The 13,140-nt window shown below is 44.8% G+C and overlaps 1 protein-coding gene across 3 annotated transcripts in view; it reads left to right on the top strand.

The window, feature by feature from the left end:
• Nucleotides 1-4,459, top strand: part of ROR1 (receptor tyrosine kinase like orphan receptor 1) — a 177,188-nt gene extending 172,729 nt beyond the window's left edge. For all 3 annotated transcript variants that reach the window (XM_062617571.1, XM_062617574.1, XM_062617573.1), the window contains one exon: nucleotides 1,457-4,459. In XM_062617571.1, coding sequence (XP_062473555.1) covers nucleotides 1,457-2,881 — 1,425 coding nt within the window. In that variant the 3' untranslated portion in view covers nucleotides 2,882-4,459. The remainder of the gene's footprint in view (nucleotides 1-1,456) is intronic.
• Nucleotides 4,460-13,140: the final 8,681 nt, after the last annotated feature.

Below are 13,140 nucleotides of genomic sequence, written 5' to 3' on the forward strand. Positions count from 1 at the left end.
GCCAAAACTTTATGACTTCATTTTCTTTCATAGTTTTCCACTCTGTTGGTTCAAACAGAGGAGCCCAGCCTCAGGTCAGACAGAGGTCATTTCACTTTCATTACTAAAATATAATTTACAATATGCCAGACCTAAACAAGTTGTAGCCTAAAGGATTTGTATAATGTAAACCATCTGTTCCTCAACAATATAGCTAATTTCCTGCCATCACCGTACAGTCTACTGCCCGCCTGCTTAAATGTCATTAGTATTATTGCTGCTATTATTATTATTATTATTATTGCAGTATTTGTCTAAAAGTCACAAGTGGTCCATAAGATTAGGATTCATTTATTCTAAAATGTCCCTTTTTAATGATTATTTTAAATCTGGCCATTCTTTCTCTATGTTGTCGCTCTCAAGCTGCTGATATCAGGAACGCACATGTTTACACCCATTTACAAAGTATAAAACCCAAACTCCTTGGCCTTGAATCACGACCCATGGCTATAGCAAATGTCCTAAATGAGTGGGTTTGGGTGTAGGTGTTACATGTGCAGATATCTGCAGATAATGGAGCTTCTTTATGGCCTAAGAGTGAATGTGTGCAGCCGTAACAACAACAGAGTTTTTACAACATTTGTCTTTCTTCTTTGACCACTGTCTCATGAGAAATATCACTGTTCCTCATCCCTGGCAGTGTTCAAGGCCAGGCTGGATGGGGCTTGGAGCAACCTGCTTTAGTGGAAGGTGTCCTTGCCCATGGCAGGGCTTGGAGCTGGATGAGCTTTAAGGTCCCTTCCAACACAACCCAGTCTCGGATTTTCCCAGCTGACTCTGTCCTGCATGTGTCAGGATTGAACGTTCAGTCAAGTGTGAACAGAAATAGTCTTTACTGTTCCTTAAAGGGTTAACAGCAAAGTTGAAGAAGAATTGGCTGCAAGGACATAGTTTTAAAAAAGCAAGTTTTCTGCTAAACCTTGGGGCCCTGGCCCAGACAACCCTTCACATGTGCTTTCTGAAAGTACGTGAATTGCCTCAATTCCTGCGATGCCACAATCAATTTTCAGTATATAAATGCCCAAACCCAAGTATAAAAATGCCTTTGCTGAAAAGCTGATGGTTCCTGCATATATTTAGATCTAATAAGTACTACTTTTATCTGACCTTGTAAAGAGGGTGAAAAGTAACTCTAAAATTAGTTTTGGAGCACAGTGCACAGAGTTTTGGTGGCAGTCAGCCCTGAGGTTTGCTGATCTTGGGATACTGGTGTCCCTTAGGCTGTGTCTGATGCCATCACATCAGTGCCCGACTCTCACAGGGGTATGCAGGATCACTGCCAAATAGGTCTGCAGCCCAAGGAATTCCTGTGTTGTTCTGCTTGGCTTTCAGACATCCTGCGTGAAAAAAATCTCCATTCAAAAATGTTTTCCATCCTGTTTTTTCTAATGCGGTTTTGCTGTTGTTTCTTTAACAGAGTAAGGCTAAAGAGTTGCCTCTGTCTGCTGTCCGTTTCATGGAAGAACTGGGTGAATGTGCTTTCGGCAAGATCTACAAGGGACATCTCTACCTTCCAGGCATGGATCATGCCCAGCTTGTTGCTATCAAGACACTAAAAGACTTTAACAACCCCCAGCAATGGGCAGAGTTCCAGCAAGAAGCATCTCTGATGGCTGAGCTCCATCACCCTAACATCGTTTGCCTCTTAGGTGTTGTGACCCAGGAGCAGCCTGTCTGCATGCTTTTTGAGTACATGAACCAAGGAGACCTCCATGAGTTTCTCATCATGCGATCGCCACATTCAGATGTTGGATGCAGCAGTGATGAGGATGGGACTGTAAAATCCAGCCTGGACCACGGGGATTTCCTGCACATCGCAGTCCAGATTGCAGCAGGGATGGAGTACTTATCAAGTCACTTTTTTGTCCATAAAGATCTTGCTGCTCGTAACATTTTAATTGGAGAACAACTTCATGTGAAGATTTCAGACCTTGGACTCTCAAGAGAAATCTATTCAGCAGATTATTACAGAGTTCAAAACAAGTCTCTCTTGCCAATTCGCTGGATGCCACCAGAGGCAATTATGTATGGCAAGTTCTCTTCTGATTCCGATATTTGGTCATTTGGAGTTGTTTTATGGGAAATATTCAGCTTTGGACTTCAACCCTATTATGGATTTAGTAATCAAGAAGTCATCGAGATGATCAGGAAAAGACAACTGCTGCCGTGCTCTGAAGACTGTCCCCCCAGGATGTATAGCCTGATGACAGAGTGCTGGCATGATCTGCCGTCCCGCAGGCCACGGTTTAAGGAAATCCATGCCAGGCTGCGCTCCTGGGAAGGTCTCTCAAGTCACACGAGTTCTACTACCCCCTCCGGTGGGAATGCCACCACTCAAACGACTTCCCTCAGCGCAAGTCCAGTTAGCAATCTCAGTAACCCTAGGTACCCCAACTACATGTTCCCAGCACAAGGAATACCACAAGGCCAAATCGCCGGGTTCATCGGGCCACCAATACCTCAAAACCAGCGATACATCCCGATCAATGGGTACCCGATTCCACCAGGATATGCTGCTTTCCCAGCTGCCCACTATCAGCCACAGGGTCCACCCCGGGTAATCCAGCACTGTCCTCCTCCGAAGAGTCGCTCTCCGAGCAGTGCCAGCGGATCAACCAGCACAGGTCACGTCACTAGTTTGCCATCTTCGGGATCCAACCAGGAAGCAAATATTCCTTTGCTATCTCATATGTCAATTCCCAGTCATCCCGGGGGAATTGGTATCACAGTTTTTGGAAATAAGACTCAAAAACCGTACAAAATTGACTCAAAGCAGTCTTCCCTATTAGGAGACTCCAGCATCCATGGACCTAACGAATCGATGATTTCAGCGGAGTTGTAAATAAGCGAGGCCTTTGTAAATAGAGCTATTTACAGGACAAACTAGAAAGCCGTAGAAAAGATTTATATTCAAATATTTTATTAAAGATTCCTCTGGTTGTGTAACAGACATTGCAGCAAGTATCTTCTGTGAAGTTTAACTGCTTACCAGGATGGGCAGACTCAACCAGACCGAGATCATTGTGGTATGAATACGCAGCTTTGCTCAATGGACACGTGTTTCTTTTAAGTGCCACCAACAATTCAGAAAGGGGAAGGGGAATTTCTTGGTGTTTTAAATGAAAACATTTTCTCATTTCACAGCTTTTGAAACCTCTGCTGTGGTTTAAATCACAGAAACCTTTTTGTAGACTGAAAGCACATTTTAATATTTGTCTCTTTTTTAGGAGATGCAAATCTTGGGATTGCTGCTGGGGGTGCAATTTCAGGTCCAATAGCTAGTGAAAATGTCTGTAGAGTTCGCAGTCAAGGATGATGTTTCAAAGATGTGATCTGAGAGGGGAGTGAATGACTTCAGATAGGATTTGGGTCTCTCGGTAAGTTGGGAGTCTGAGTTCAGGTTCAGACCAAAAAGAGTCATTTATATGGCAGCACAATAGCTTGTGTTACCAACTTGCAGCCTGCAAAGATCATCTGCTCTTGGCTGCTCAAGATGGCTGGAGTTCTAAGAAAATGGCCTTAAAGGAGATGAAATTAAAGGGTTTTAATTTCAGATCCTGAATCAGCTTCTTCAAAGATAACATTTCATAATCTAAGTAGTTAAAACAGAAAATTTATATCCTTTTGTTGCTATGCAACTGTTTAATGGAAAAGCTCCAAACCACCGTCTTATGTATGACAATCAGTTTTCCCAGGAATATTTATTGTTTCAGATCAATGCGTAATTTCAGTGACTACGACTCCAGTAACCCTGAAAAGAAGGGAAACTCACATTCCATCAGGCAGCAAATCCATGGATAGCGATTTCATCTAATAATGTGAATTAGTGTTAACTTCCAACTTGGAAATACGACATTTGTATAAGTACTAACAATTCATTCAGGTATAAGCAATCAGTTCTTCATTTGAAACCACTTTAATGAGTTACAGAAGTGCTGTGGACGTGACAAGTTTTCACAGACTTTTTTATACGGAATAAGTATTTTTGTTGTACACGGAACGAAAACCAATCTTTTTGCTCAGTTGACAATGTTGTATGATATGACTTTATTTTTATCTCTTTTGCACAAAAGTGTGATGATGTTTTGTACAGCAGAAGTGAAAATACATCTCTGCATTTTCTCTCTCGGGCTACTTCTTTTGACCCTGATGTAGATGTTCTTGAAGTATATTACGGTGATATTCAGCCACTACCTTATACAAATATTTTTCTTTGTTTTCACTGCATGCGTTTAATCACTGTATTACTTGATGATTGAGTTATTAATTATGGGCATTTCAATTAGGCAAGCATGAAAATGTAATAACAAAGGCTATTTTATAATTAAGATATGTGCATTTTTGTATTTCACATGCCAGAGATGATATTAAACACTGATTATTTTATGCTGCTGTTTATTAAAACATTGGTTTAACTAAACTCATCGGTATTTTCTCCATCTTGGCATAAGGAACTTCAGACGTTTTGTGTTTAATAAGAGCTGAAATCTGTTCACTGGGCTCAGTGAGAAATGCTCACTTAAATGAGGCATAAGAGCTTTGCAAATGATATTTGCAGGCAGATTACTTGGGGGTGACTTACAGAGGCTTGCATGGATATTTGACTGTGCAAATATTTGCAGAGCACACAGAAGAAGCGGGATGGCATCAGCTGCCCCGTGAGAAGGAAGCAGTTCTTGCTGTGATCCCATCGGTGCTGTTCAGCTCCATGCCAAGAGCATTACCCCTCACTTAAGTTTTATGTCCTGCTGCATCCAGACAAACTTCCTCTTCATTGCAGGCATGAAACTACTTGCAGATTAAGAACGATCAGTAATTATATAGTAAGGACTTTTGTAACTTGTGAGATGTTTTACGAACCTCGGATGTGAGCTCCCCCCTGGACTGGGGAATGGATCAGCAATGAAGGTATGTTACATGTCAGCTAGAATTTAGTTTTGACTGAAGTCAATAATTGTACCTTGTTAACTTCTGTATCTGTGTCAGTTTATCAGACTCAGATGCTAAAGCATTACTTCTGAACAGAGGTATTTTACAGGAATGATGAGGTAGTTTTCTCTGAGCTAGAGCTATAAACATAAGCAGAAGCCAGGGAATTGCTCTTTCTCGCATCCACAGTACCACTGAATAGTTTGGGTTGGAAGGGACCTTAAGATAATCTAGTTCTAACCATCCTTCCTTGGGCCAGGGACCCTGCATTTGGCCTTGTTGAAGTTCATGAGGTTCCATATACAGTATCGTTGTTCTGGATTCATCTTTTCTCTGATCTACTCCTGCATCCTTTTTTGAGCAATCACATCAGTGCAAACAATTCTTTTGCATCTTAAGCAGCAAATGCACTGGGAAGGAGGAAGCCTTTTGCCTTTCTTCCCCACGCATTCTTCCTATGAGATTTCTGAGCTTGTGCCATTAACAGCTTGAAATTCCAGTAGTGACGGTTTAAAGACAACCTGCCACTTTGTAACTATCTGGTTTCAGAAACAAAAGAGCTTCTATGCAGCCGGATAAGCCTGTGCTCCTTAGGCTATGCTGTTGTTGCAAGTTCTTCAGTGAAGAACATGCTGTAAATGAAGTCAATGGAGAAATGAGAATCTTTGTGCAAATGGCTGAAGAAGATACTGAGATATCACAATGATAGCAAAGTATTTGCTCATTACTGTTAGGCAACTTCCTTCACTGAGTGAATGTGTGAAGATAATGGAACCATCTCCAGGCTGGGAAAAGTGGCTGTGGAATCAGCTCATGAGACATATGAACATATGGTCTCTGTCAGTTGAGGTGCTAAGTGATGTATGTCCCATCAGGCCAAATCTGAACACACTGGGTACAATGCTGTTAACTCAGTTCAATTCTGTCAAGCCAAACAGGAGCCACACTCAAGTCAAACCACCCTCACATCAGTATGATACACGCTTGGCTGCCATGGGACTGTTGTCTTACCAGGCAAGCTGTGAATTTGCATACTTGGCTTTAATCACCCTGATAGGAAAGCAAGAACTTAATACTTCATGGAGCAGCAACGGGGTCATAAAATAATCCCTCACACACTTTGTGGTTTTACATTGAAAACCCAGGAGTTCCTCCGCAAGCCCACGCAGGGTTTTTACCCTGTATTTCAAAGTAAGCCTTCTCCTTAAAGTATTTTATTCACAGATGTAAAGCAGCACTGAGCAATACACCTGAAAGCTCTTGCAAAGGCCTCTTCCTGCCCTGCTCTCCCTCTCTCAGCGGGTGATGCGTGTGAAGCGCGAGGCTGAAATCACAGTCTGGCTCACAACTGAGGCAGAAGGAGCAAATGTTAACGCAGGGAAGCAGGAATTCATCAGGGAGGGATTAGAGGGGGAAAGAAAAGCATCTAAAACCCAATTAGATAACATGAAAATAAGTGGTGCCAGAAATTAAGGAGTTCCTCCTCAAGTGGGAATGCGGACATGCTGATGAAAGCTATTTCTGTGGCAAAACAAAGGAAGAAGGAATTTTCCAGATTCCTAATCCTACGTGCTAGAATCATCATCCCTTCTTCCTACAAAGAGATAGGACAGCCAAGCCCCTTGGAAATGTGGTAATGGATTGGGAAGCTCTAGAGGTTTGGAAATAAAACGCTGAATAAACAGTGCTTAGTGAGCCTTCAATCTGGAGAACCTCATTCCCCCCAGGTTAGCTTATATTTCTGTACAGGAGAATACATACTTGCTGATTTAACAGACCAAAATGTGGGGTCTGCACCAGAGATTTGTGTCCATCATTCCCACAGAGGAGTGATTATCCTGTGTTTCTGCATTCTCTGCATTGAAAGCAGGAGGTAAAGCAGAGAACTACTTGTGCAGAAATTTGGGCTGGCAAACTCAGGAATACCAGCATATGTTCATCCAGAGCATGAGGGATTGTCAAAAAGGAATCTGGTACTTGCTTTGCATGAATAAAGATGTCCAAGAAGGTTGCAGGCTTGGAAATACTTAACATTTGCTTGTTGTTCCAATCCTGTTCTGTAACCTACATTCACCAGAAGAACTTTACAATCTCCACCTAACTCAAAACACTCCCGACACTGAGGCGGGTGATACAAAAACCATCTCAAGTACAAACACATGCTGATCCCTACGGACCCACTTGTATGGAATGAGCACCTTCGACATCTGGTGGCTCTATTTGCTGTATGTATCAGCAGGTATTTGGCTCGCTGGCCGGATCTGCTCTTTGCAGTGTGTCTGAATGTTGTCTTTGCCTCCTCACAAAGCGGAGTCACTTGACCAAAGCATGCCTGTTTTCCTCTGCTCCGCACCATTAGCTTGGGCAAGACAGGCCAGGCACAGCTTAGGCTAAGAAGAGGAGCTGCATAGCCAGGACTGCCTTTGAGGAGGCACTGAGCAGTGCTGGTGGGAAGAGGGCGATGGGCTGAGCCACCCCACACCGTGTCACATCAAAGCGGATGTGGAAGGTGTCCCTGCCTGTGGCAGGGGTTGGGACTGGATGAGCTTTAAGATCCCTTCCAACCCAAACCAGTCTATGATTCTGTATGAGGTAGCTATGACTATCATCCACCCTTCCTGTGCAAGCATAAGATACAATAACTGGTTATAAACTCTGGATATTAATCAGAAATTCATGAACCTGATGAAGCTGCAGGCAGGAACAGAGGTGCCTACGTGTGGCAAAGGGGGTGATCTCATGGGAAGGCCAGTTTTGTGGAAGAAATTCACTTTGTTCCTTATTCATTTTGTTTCTTGGCAGAAAACACTGAAATCCACAGGAGTCTGCACTGATTTTAGTGGTGTCTGAATCCAGTTTTTTACCTTCTGGAGAGTCCTTAGGAGTTTTACTGAACTTGATGCAACCCTGAACCTTCAGTGTGTACCCGTGAGAGGTGCACAGGTTCACAAATGGTTCTGGTGCATGTACAGAGCATGTTATAAAGCAGGTTCCCAAGCCAGCAAAAAGAGACCTGGTAACACAGTTTTTTACAAAACCTGGGTTTTGTTCCAAAGCACTGAAATAAACCAAAGGAAGGTGTTTTTTTTTAATTATTTGCAAAAAAATGACAGCATTTTTATTGTATGTTATGATATTTTAACCAGTATTTCTTTAGAATATGAATTCATCATTGCTCTGCGGTCAGGGATAGAATGAGAAGCGACACTAAGCTGAACTTAGAATCATAGAATAATTAGGGTCGGAAAGAACCTTAAGATCATCCAGTTCCAAGTCCCCTGCCATGGGCAGGGACACCTCACACTAAACCATCTCACCCAAGGCTCTGTCCAACCTGGCCTTGAGCACTGCCAGGGATGGAGCATTCACAACCTCCCTGGGCAACCCATTCCAGTGCCTCATCACCCTCACAGCAAAGAATTTCCTCCTTAGATCCAATCTAAACTTCCCCTGTTTAAGTTTGAACCCGTTACCCCTTGTCCTGTCACTACAGTCCCTAATGAAGAGTCCCTCCCCAGCATCCCTATAGGCCCCCTTCAGATACTGGAAGGCTGCTCTGAGGTCTCCAAGCAGCTTCTCTTCTCCAGGCTGAACAGCCCCGACTTTCTCAGCCTCTGGTTCTGCTGGGGAACCTCAGTGGAAAAATGAAGCAACTGGGTTAAGCTGATGGAAAACAAAAGTCTTTTGGAAAGGAAGCACTAGCTGTCTTTTAAAGCAGCACCTCCTTTGTGCCCATAAGATGTGTCTACTGATTCCTAAATTCCCCACCAAAGGTATCACGATGGCTTCATGGCAACCTTGCACCTTTGTCCAAGGTATTTCTTTTGCTTGGGGCAGGGCCAGAGTATTTATTCCAGTGAGAAGAGAGTAGCCAAATGATTTAGAACCATAGAATCACAGAATGGTTTGGGTTGGAAAGGACCTTAAGCTCATCCAGTTCCAACCCCCTGCCACAGGCAGGGATGCCTCCCACTAGACCATGTTGCCCATGGTTTCAGCTGTTAGACTTGCAGAGCATGGCTAAACCAAGGAGGTCTGAGGGTGCTGGGACCAATCTGAAAGCATGTAGTCACCCAAACCACATCCTCTAGTTCTGTGGGAGTTCTTTTGGCTGCCTCTTCAATGGTGATGGGGTTTTGTGGCCCCAACCGTGCTCCCTCCATGGGCCTGGAAGCCTCTTTTAAGGATGTGATGTTCATGGACTCCGAGAAGCAATTTTTATCTTGCTGTGGGCTATCTTTTATAGGAGGAGAGAATATTGCCCCCAAGTCAGCCGCTCCCTATCCCATCATATTTCTTCCTGTTTGATCTCTCAGAGATTAAAGTTCAGTATGTTTTAGGACAGTTATATTGCTGAGGTAATATAAAATTATTAAAAACAGAGAGAGAGACAATATTGTGACTACACATCAAAAGCTCTTCAAGACAAAGGAGGGAAAATTGACTTGAAACTGGAATTATTAGAAGCATCTGTGGTGTCCTTTATATTCCATTTAACAGTGCAACACATTCTGGCATTCGGTGTCTGTTTTGAACTGGAAACCTGGTCCAGCCTTAACTGTCTGATTTGGACCCAAACCCCCTGGTTTACCTGCTGCTGCAGAGGGGAGCGGCGACTGTTGGGTGATGACTTTTGACCCTAAGACACAAAGGAAGGGTTTCCAATGCAGTGAAGAAGTTGGGTGATTTTTCCACTCATCTGAGGAATTTAAAACCAAGCAGAAATACCTATTAGATTCCTAAGAAGCACAGGAGTTCTTAAACCACAACTGGTGCTTGCAGTACAGCGTGCGTATGTTTGTTTATACATGTGGATGCACACATACAGATGTGGGTACATGTGTCTATGCACACTCCAATGTTTTCAGTAGGTATTTCTATAGCTTAAAAGAAATACAATAACACTTGAGAACAGTGAGTAGCAGGAACTAGGATAACAGTGATTTCCAGTCACCCACAGTGTAGACACAGGTGAGTTTATTTGAGTTGATTCCAGGAGCAAAGCATCTGAACCCCTTGAGGAAAAAAGCCTTTAATGGGAGCTCACCTGCACATAGAATCATAGAATAGTTAGGGTTGGAAAGGACCTGAAGATCACCCAGTTCCAACCCCCCAGCCCCAACTTTCTCAGCCTGTCTCCATACTGGAGGTGCTCCAGCCCCTGAGGATCCTCGTGGCCTCCTCTGGACTTGTTCCAACAGTTCCATGTCCTTTTTATGTTGAGGACCCCAGAACTGCACACAATGCTCCAGGTGAGGTCTCACAAGAGCAGAGCAGAGGGGCAGGATCACCTCCTTGGACCTGCTGGTCACACTCCTTTGGATGCAGCCCAGGATACGGTTGGTTTCTGGGCTGCAAGCGCACACTGAAGCCGGCTCATGTTCAGTTTCTCATCGACCAACACCCCCAAGTCCTTCTCCTTGGGCTGCTCTGAATCTTCTCTGCCCAACCTGCAGCTGTGCCTGGGATTGCTCCGACCCAGGTGCAGGACCTTGCACACGTACCTGCCTTTTAAAGGACAAAAGAGGCAGAAAAGGACAAGTGACTTCCTATCAGCAGACATCATATTTAGCTCTTCTTCCATCAGTCCCAAAGGGCTGCTTGAGACAGAATCTCTTCTCTCTTCATGTGTACACTGCATGGCTGATGGGTCCCACAGTGCTTTGTGCATCCCTCTGGCTAGATAGGAGTTCCCTTGCACTGGGCAGCAATGGTGTATGTGCATCCTCTTCCTCTCCACACAGGATGGCAGGGCCATCACTGTGCTTCCTATGGGGTAAGGGCACATAGAGGGATGGGTCCTGTGGAGCCACAGTCCCTGGGCAGCTTGTGTGGCTCAGGAAAGGGTGGACTAAAGGCTGGATAATGTGGGAGAATGTTAGGGATGTCTGAGGGAAGCAGGGATGGAGCGGGCAGGGAGGCCAGAGGCAGGAGCCAGGAGAGACAGGAATGTGGAGGAGATGGGATGAAGGACTGCGTGGGGATGAGCACCAGAGCATGGCAGATGTGAGGGGGGGGACCTCAACCAGGGAGGGAGAGTGAGGAGGAAGGGAGGGAGGTAGGACCACAGCTGTTCCTGTCCCAGGGAACATGGTGGCCATGAGCCCTCTTGGGGCTAAACATGAGGCATCCAGAACAGAAATCCTCCTCTTCCTCACAGGATCTACCAGAACTGCCAGGGTCTAGCACTGCCTCAAACCACTATATTGTGGTGATTCCTCCCGCATCATCCTGTGATCCCTTTGGACTTCTATGGAAGCAGTATAGGAGGACAACTGCCAATCATTGTGAACCTGTTGTTGCTTTTCAATGTGCTTGTCTGTACAGTTGGGCAGCTGCTTTATTTGATGGCCATGGTTGCCTTGAAAAACATCTGTGCCAATGCTATAAGGACATTGCCAGGCAAGAAGGAGGAAACTGAATAATCAGGGTTTTAACGTGACTCCACACAGTGACACTGACTTAGAATTATAGAATCCCAGCCTGGTTTGGGTTGGAAGAGACCTTAAAGCTCCTCCAGCTCCAACCCCTGCCATGAGCAGGGACCCCTTCCACTAGAGCAGCTTGCTCCAAGCCCCTGTGTCCAACCTGGCCTTGAACACTGCCAGGGATGGGGCAGCCACAGCTTCTTTGGGCACCCTGTGCCAGCGCCTCAGCACCCTCACAGGGAAGAGCTTCTGCCTTTTGTCTAACATGAACTTCCCCCATTGTAGGTGGAGATACAGAACTGTGAGGACAGCAGTCAGGAGTACAAGTGTGGCTGTGGAAAGCCATGTCTTAGGGATCTGTACAGGGCTCAGTGGTGAGCAGGAGCAATGTGAGTGCCTGCTATGTGCTGAGAAACAGGTCCTCTTCTTCCTCTGGAAGGTCATTGCTTCTTCTCCCTTGGCTGGCTGAGAGCCTGGTCATTCCAGTCACTCATTAGGAGTTCAGGCTGCTCAGAGGGCAGAAGGTCCCAGTGGGAACAGCAAAAAAAAGGGCTGTGCTGAGGGCGGATGAGATGCTGACTGTGTGAAACCACCATCAGTCCCAGCCACGAAGCAGTGTACGTGTCTTGTGTGCTCCCATTTCAAAGAGGTCAAATCCAGGCAAACTAACTTAGGAGCATTAGAGAAGACACAAACAGATGGTCTGGACACTGTATTACAGTATAGCAGGAAACAGTGCCAGAAATGGAAGAATTATTCCAAAGTAGGTTCTACATAAACTGTATCCCCAAAGATGGGGTGTTTTTTTCCAAAGATAGTTGGCGTGAAAAGGATTAGACATTGGATAAAAGAGTTAAAACTGCTTTTTGTATATGGGCACAAGTCAGTTTATGCTGAATAAACCTCTGGTCCTAAGGAAGCTGGCCTTCCTAAGTAGCCAAGCCATGAAGATTGCACAAGAAGCCATAAATCTGGCATTTCCTAATTTCGGAGTGCTCGGCATTGCAGCATAAATAATACTCCTTTCACACAGCACTTCGTAGGCAATTTCTTTGCAATATTATTTATGTATTTCTTTTCTTATCTGGTAGTTAGTCTTAGTCCTGAAAATATGCAGACCACTCAGCAGAGCAGGATCCAGTTTTACCACTGTTCTTGCTTTGTATCATACAAGAGCTGCCGCTGTGCATGGTGCAATAGCTGTCTAGGGATTGTTCCATGCTGGTGCAGAAGGAAGGGTTGTGGGCTGCTTCTCTCAGTATTCAGCTATTGCAGCAAGCAGTAGGGATATGGGGAGAGCCTGGTTCCCATACCATTGTTTTGCATCTTGCTGAGTGTTTATTCACTTCTGGCTGCTTCTTGAGGGGTTGTTCAGCTCCTACAAACTGATGCTGTTCCAAGTGACCCATGGAAGATGGCAGGAACCGAGAGGATGAACATCCGGTTCTTGGTTTGGTCCTGCAGTGAATCAAAACACTTTTAGGCTGTTATTAACATGAGGTATAGATGCTCTCAACCTAACAGATCTTTGCCACGGAGGAGAGGAGTGCAGACCCACCAAATTGTGATGGCAATCACCATGGAGGCATGCTGTTTATCTCAGAGAGGGATGTGTGAATTCCTGAAAAATCAGAAAGAACAGAGGAGAATGGGGAAGATAACAGTCATGGGTCACTTGGGTAGTGCTGCCATATCTCCCTCCAGGATAAGAGGCAGGACGCCTTCCAGGTAGGCCTTGCTGCAT

Source organism: Pezoporus occidentalis, unplaced genomic scaffold (genome assembly GCF_034315485.1).
Source record: "Pezoporus occidentalis ecotype Australia unplaced genomic scaffold, CSIRO_AGI_Poc_V1 ctg198, whole genome shotgun sequence".
Taxonomy (NCBI): Eukaryota; Metazoa; Chordata; class Aves; order Psittaciformes; family Psittacidae; genus Pezoporus; species Pezoporus occidentalis.